General features: G+C 34.2%; 1 protein-coding gene across 1 annotated transcript; it reads right to left on the reverse strand.

Annotated features, from left to right (window-relative positions):
- Window positions 1-5,325: 5,325 nt before the first annotated feature.
- On the reverse strand, window positions 5,326-7,147 carry LOC127860155 (toll-like receptor 2). The gene has a single exon (XM_052398041.1). It carries the CDS (start codon window positions 7,086-7,088, stop codon window positions 5,637-5,639), a length of 1,452 nt encoding a protein of 483 aa, XP_052254001.1. The 5' UTR covers window positions 7,089-7,147; the 3' UTR covers window positions 5,326-5,636.
- Window positions 7,148-7,782: the final 635 nt, after the last annotated feature.

The following is a 7,782-nucleotide window of genomic DNA, read 5'->3' on the forward strand; positions in this document are numbered from 1 at the left end:
CCTGTATGTGTACCACTTTGTTTGTTGCATTGTAATTTATGACATATGTTTGATGAAAAGTCTTCATTCTTACTGTAAGTGGTGTAAATGCATCTGTAAGTGTATATGCAAAGACGGTGTGGGCAAAATGCTGCAGACTGACTTATAGTTGTGATGTTTGAATCACACCTTTGACAGATTTGCTGTTAACCATTTGTTATGTTCATTTTTTTCACTTATTAAATGTCATAACAAATTATTATTTTTGTTGTATCTAAATAGAATCCCTATCATTTCAACATCATTTTCATTCTTAGGTTGGGATAACAATGGAGACCCATATGTCCTTTGTAGACACCTATATTGAACCTGGTTATTGACCGGATGTCGTGCGAGGGACCCATATAGGGCCCATATAATACCCAGATGTCAGACAAGTTGACCCATAAGTGGCAAATATTATACCCAGATGTCAGTTACGGGACCCATATCGGGCCCACATAATACTTCGATGACAGACAAGGGATCCATATAGGGCCCATATTATACTCGGATGTCAGTTAAGGGACCCATATAGGTCCCATATAATACCCAGATGTCAGACAAGGGACCCATATGGGGCCCATATTATATCCAGATGGCAGTTAAGGGACCCATATAGGGCCCATATTTTACCCATAAAGCAAGCCCACATGGGTCCCTCATTTTTCCCGGTTGCAAATCCCGCGTGGGCCCCATATGGGGTGCCCAGTTGGGACCCATATAGACGCCCAGATGGGGCCCTTATGGGTCCAATATATAATGTTTGCTGGATAATGAGAAAAAAGCACAATAAATAGTTTGACCACAACAGTTGTGTGTTCTTTAAACGTGTTAAACCGTTTGATGCACAATATTATTAAGCAGTTTGGACATTATAATAATTGCCACACGTGCTTATTAATAATCTCAGCGTCTTGCCAAAAGATGCCTATGCACATTTAATATAAACCATTCATCTTTAATTTAGATATACTGCATTTATGGTGTAGTGTATTGACTGGAGAGTTTAAGGGAAGTTTTCTCCGTGACTAAATCTCATCAGATTGGATGTGACGGCTGACTAATGGAAAATCACTTGAGACCGATAAGAGCAATAATGTGAAAACAGGACTGCATTAAATACATACGAATGGTTTCAAAAAGCCCCACAATCATTCAGCACACCACTGTTAGAGATACCGTAATTAGAAAATGAAAGTAAATTGTAAATTACAAAGTCGATCACCTATGAAGAAATAGAAGTTGAAATAGTAACTCTTTTGAATTACCTTGGCTTAGGATATAAGTGTTATGCTTAAATTATTTGACCCATATATTGTATATTTTTGATAATTAAAAGCATAGATTGAATATTACTAATATACGCCTATCGTAACATAAATTGTCGATTAAATCTGGCAGTCATTGTAACATTAGGAGAAACGGAATAAAGTGTTCTTAACGTAATCTGAACGACTTGGGGACGATTTTCAATTTATACTTAAATGGCATTTTAATTAGACAAAAACAAGCACATCAAAACAAACATTTTTCTCAACGAAACCAAGTATGAACACATTTTTGAACCTTTGAATAGGTATAATTAAAGAACGCTTATTAATTGAATAATACTTGAACGCTTATTAATTGAACTATTTACTTTTTTATAACGTGCTTTCAAAAAAAAGAGATTTATTTTATGCTTTCCGGTGGTTTATAGGGAAATATCAGTTGATTAAAACTGATAATTTCACTGTTTCAAACAATGAAAATTATCAGTGAAAATTATCGATAATTTTCACTGTTTACTGTGAAATGACGTCATTTTTTTGACGAAATGACGTCATTATTCCAGCGAAATTCTTTAGTGAAACTCTTTAACAATGTATATAAACTGTGAAAAAAGCATAAAATAAAAAGAAAATTTGTTGGATTCGGTGGCATATATCGATTTTAATTCACTCGTGATCATAGAAAATATATATTTTCACTCGTGGCTGCGCCACTCGTGAAAATATTATTTTCTATGATCACTCGTGAATTAAAATCGATAATCCACCGATTCAAACAAATATCCTCTATTTATTTTATGCTTTCCGGTGGTTTATAGAGGAATATCAGTGAATTAAAACTGATAATTTCACTGTTTCAAACAATGAAAATTATCAGTGCAAATTATCAATAATTTTCACTGTTGATGTTAAATGACGTCATTTTTTTGACGAAATGACGTCATTTTCCCAACGAAATTCTTTAGTTAAACTCTTTAACAATGTATATAAATTGTGAAAAACAGCATAAAATAAAAAGAACATTTGTTGGGTTCGGTGGATTATCGATTTTAATTCACTCGTGATCATAGAAAATATATTGTTTCACTCGTGACTGTGCCACTCGTGAAAATATTATTTTCTATGATCACTCGTTAATTAAAATTGATAATCCACAGAATCCAATACATACTCTATATGGTTCTCAAAATCAACCTCTTTGTGGATGTCATTTATTAAAGTTCATCATGAAATGAAATTATTTGCTGTATTGTACCACTTATTTCCCTTAAAAAGGTTTTTAACTCACAAATCAGTTCAATATATATTTTCACACAACACTTTCATGCGTAACATATCTCCTACCTAGTTTACGCACGCCCACATACACACAAGCACACTCTCTCAAACACACACACACACACACACCAACACACACACTCACATGCAATCACGCATGCAAAACACACTCATACTCACGCATACACGCCTTTTGCTCACACAAACAGATGAGTAGAGCAATTGTTAATTTATATTGTATTATATGTATATGCTTTTATTTGCATTCTTTGTGTCACGTACACATTTATATTTTATTTACGGCGTAATGTTTATGTCTCTGTTCGGTGATTCACTAATTGCTCACAATGCAACCATACCCAGATTACAGATTAGAGGCAGTTAATATTCAACGAAATAGAATATATCTCTGCCATTAATATGTTTATCACTGGGAAATTCAGCGGAATGTCCTCAAAGATAATTAGTGTCGTGTTTTATCTATAGTGTAAGTGGGCGAAGGAATTCTTCATAACTATTTGTACTGCTCAGTAATGCATTCCAAAGATGTCGAAAGCATTTTTTTACCCTCTTGAGAAGTGCTCGTGTTTCATTTTCTTTTTCTGTTTCAATTCATGTTTACGTGTTAACATACTGTTGGTGAACAATAATCATCTGTTTTTTGTCTAAGTTTAATGATTAGCGCACGTCTAAAATATGATGGCATTTATGGGTTAAATGTTCGGGAGATTTTATAAAACAGAAGTCATGAGTCTCAACAATGACCTAGATTCGTAATCGATGACATTAAAATCTATGACGTAATTTCTATCGCCTCCGTCGAATAGCTCATGATACTGGTTCAGAGAAAAGCAAATGTATAACAAAATGTAATATATTGGCTGTTTAATTATAAAGGTAATGTACATAATTATATATATTGACACATATACGTTAATGATACGTAATTTCATAATATTTCAAAAATATTCATAATTGTGTAATTTGCATCAACTTTTGCCCAAGTCAGCCGAAATTGTTAACACCGTAAAAATTGATTACTCAACCGTTTTGTAGCATTTCTGCCGACTCACTCTTGAAATTTACATACATCGTCCCAATGAACTAAACAATATGACTAAATTTGAAAATTCTTCAATGAGTAAAACAGATTTTGACAGGACCAAAAAGCTCAATATTTTAATCTTGAAGTATGACCTTAACATTGAGCAGGCGCGACTGACTACTCATTATTTCGGCACATCGTCTCAATGACCTCTGTACCCACTTTTCATGACAATCCATAAATGGGCATAAGAGACGGAAACGAATACAGAGGCTCACATTGTTGGCTTTGAAGTAAAACCTTGACCTCAAGCAGTCGTGACTAACAAGTGTTTCTGCACATCGTCTTAAAATCTTTAATATTGTAACAAACTGTTATGCAAATTCTTCAAGTATAAAATATATTGTCCTAATACGAAACAAGAGGCTCACACTTATAACTTATAACTTTCAAGTATGATCTTGACAACGAGAGTCTTGACTGACTCGTACCTTCTGCACATTGTGTTAATGACCTAAACATTGAAGCTTTGTTGCTTAAAAATTCTTTAATTTAGGAGAAATGGGCCGGACACGAAAATATAGGCTCAAACCGTTGACCTTGAAGTTTTACCTTGCCTTTGAGCAGGCATGACTAGCCCGTGCCTTCTACACATCATTTATTTGACCTTAACATTGCAGCCTAGTTACATGAACACATTCAATGGGTGTGAGAGATGTGAACGGGATACAAAAATAGACGCCCAAGTGTTTGCCATAAATTAAGCAAGCGTGACAGAATCATGCCTTCTGAAAATGTCACAATGCCCTACAACGGATATCTAAGTTTCATGAAAATCCTTCAAATGGTCTTGAAGTTATTGAGCGGCACGAGAATGGAGGCTCAAACCTGTGACCTTGAAGTACACTCTTCACTTTTAGCCGCCTTGACTGACCTATGCCTTCGGCACATTGTCTCAACAAAAATGTTGCGGACAGAAAAAAGGTCAAAATGTGAACTGACGGATTGACGAACGGACGAAATTAACTCATAAAGTGCCACCACCCCCTCCGCTTTGCGGCGTTAAAATAATGAAATAATGTCAAAGAAAATACATAAGCATACTACAAATACTCATTACCAAGATACACATCATAAAACGCTTGTGTTGTTAAGATAAAATGGGTAAACAGAGCTACCAAACAGTATTCCTGTACTTGATAGTTTGACATCATTTACAGAAATGTAAAGATAAGTTTTGTAGTTAAATATACACGACTGATATCGTCATATTTAATGTATGTACATGATAGCGAAAACGAGCATGCATCATCGTGCAACATACATCATTAAAAATTCCTTGCTTTTCGTATACATTGCCCAACTATGTACATGAATGGGCATCACACACACTTATATTTTATAAAACAGTATATACATGTTCATCGAAATATTTTACTCCATATGTATATATAAATATACCGTTTACATATATATACACACACATATATATATAAATATGTATATATATATATATATATATATATATATATATATATATATATATATATATACTAAACAAACAAAGCGAATAATTAACAGCATAACTATTATATACATACAAAGACAATTTAGTGTATTATATCAAATTCAAATGAAATATTACGATACAAAATAGAATGTTTCAGTGTAGTTCAACAAGCATATGTATTTGATAAGACAACACTCGATTATTGTTTACATTACAAAATATAAATGTTAATTTAAATTTGAGCATTCTATTACTGCTCAATTACTCAACTTTATGTGGTTAAGTATCAACAAAACACCATTTTAACATGAACTACTAAATGCTAATTCTTTTCAAAAAGAAACTTAAAATAGGTATACATACATAAGCCTTCTTTCATTGTAATACATTATATAATCCATGCAATGATGTATACTGCACACATAACTGCAGATATATCAGCTTATATTCGAAAAGGGGATCCGCTTACATTGCAAAAGGGGTTTATTGAATTATCTTTTCTTCCTCTATTCTATTCATCAAGATATTTCATAGACAAGTCAATTATTGAGCGACAGAAAATTGCCCAGTCAGGTTCGAGTTTTATCTGACCATCTTCAAACACCCATTTGGCTCTCGAGTAACGCTCAAACATTTTGTAAAGAACAGGTCCCATCGCTTCTGGCTCGACGTGCTCAAGCATCAGTAAGATAATAGGTTTGTCCTGGTCGTAGATTTCCTGGATTTCTCGCTTGCACCAATGTTTCTTGCAGAATGAGTTGGAGACGGCAAGAATAGTAACAGCTGATTCGTCAATACAGCGGATAATTTCCTCCCCTATAGGTTGACCAGGGCGGAAATTACGATCCCCGCTACAAACCAAATTTCTGGGTGTATGCACAATGTCTTCCAAACGTTTTTCAAGTTCTGTGAAAAATAGGTTGGTCGTAACAACAGCATCTTCGGAACAGAACGAGAAAAAAACGAGATATTTCTTTGGAAATGTTTGTAATCTAAACCTTTCAAGAACTAAATCAATTTTCATTTTACGTTTCTGTATATTTTTTCGAATCAAATGTACGATTACAATGACGACACTTATAATTCCCGCAGTTGGCAAGCATATTGTTATTGCTAACTTTGCGTTCTGTAGTCGACAATATGATTCGGTTTCTTGTAAACCACCTCGGACGATATAAACGTGCTCACCGTTCAGATCACATGTGTAATTGTTGATTTCGCCAGCCAATAGTTCCTTTGGTAAAGTTTCCATCCATTTTATCGAATTAAGGACATCTGTATCGCAAGTACAAATAAACTTATTATTGCTCCAATCGATTACTAAACCGTCATCGGTTGAATTCGATGGTCTATAATGCCAATTGTCCAAAACTAATTGCGTGTTTTCGTCTATCATAAAAAACCAGTTCCTTTGAAGATGCATAGTCTTCAGTCGCATAAGATGTTTGATAACAAATTCGATGGATTGCATCTTGTTCATTGACAAATCCAGATGTTCAAGCGATGTTGTGTTTATGAACATTAACCTTGGGATTGAAGATATGCCATTTTGTGATAAATCTAATATTTCTAATTTCGTAGATTTCCAGAACAGACGTTCAAAGTCATGTGTGTGACCTTCTTGCATAACATATAGTTTATTGGTGGAGAAATTAAGATATTTCATATTGACAGATGGTGCAAGGAGGTGTGGAGAAACGTATTCTAGTTCGTTAAAAGAAACGTCTGCGAATTCAAAACTTGAAATTGTAATTGCATTCAGGTCTGTGTGTACGTTCAGTTTGGCTAGTCTAGAATTCGACATAGATATTTTCCGAATTCTAATTGGACATTCCGTCATGTTTAAATATTTGGGCTCGTTTTTCCCCAAATAAAGTGGGTATTTTAAATCGATATTATCAGCAATTATATCTTGAATATTAAAAAAGAACTTAAAAAGGCCTGCGCATAAAAAAGGCCACATGTCTACATACCCTACATCACGCTGAAACAACTCATTTTTAGCTCCACTAATGTCTACTCTCTTTAAAGTCTTACATGTTTCTCCGTAAAATGAAATTGAACGCGCTAATAAGTCAATTTGATCTAAGTTGACAGTTGATACATTTCTAGCGATTAAGACTTCCAAGGAATCACACATATTATATGTAAACATACTTTCAAACGATATGCTTAGAATTTTTGTGTTTGACATGGAGATCTTCTTTATTCTTCGCGTCTTGTTTCCTGTTATAGCTTCGAAAAAAGCATCATCTAAAGTCACATATGTAGATATACCTTCGCTTTGAATGCCATCGATGAAGACTTCCTGCAAAAGTGGCATTGAAGCCTTTCTGAAGATATCACACAAACTTTGAAAAAAGAAACGACCGTTTGCAGAGAAATCAAACGTGATCAAAGTAGCAAGGTCCTCAAAAACTTTATATGATAAATGAAACCACCAAGGGGTATGTAGTCCTAAATATATGAGATTGGTCAGACCTGCAAAAGCTCGGTCATGAAAATAATGCCCAGTCTGACTTTTAATGTCTAGTTTTCTTATACTTTCCCATCCATTGTCGTTTTCAAAAATACCATCTGTTAAATTGGTAAATCTATTGTTCAAATGCACGCTGAATACATCTTTTGCTATTGTGATATTTTCGATGGCCACATCT

The sequence above is a fragment of the Dreissena polymorpha genome, chromosome 1 (assembly GCF_020536995.1).
Source record: "Dreissena polymorpha isolate Duluth1 chromosome 1, UMN_Dpol_1.0, whole genome shotgun sequence".
In the NCBI taxonomy this organism is placed as follows: Eukaryota; Metazoa; Mollusca; class Bivalvia; order Myida; family Dreissenidae; genus Dreissena; species Dreissena polymorpha.

Coding starts and splice junctions, on each gene's coding strand:
- LOC127860155 (XM_052398041.1), bottom strand. CDS start 7,088: ATGTGGCCTTTTTTATGCGCAGGCCTTTTTAAGTTCTTTTTTAATATT.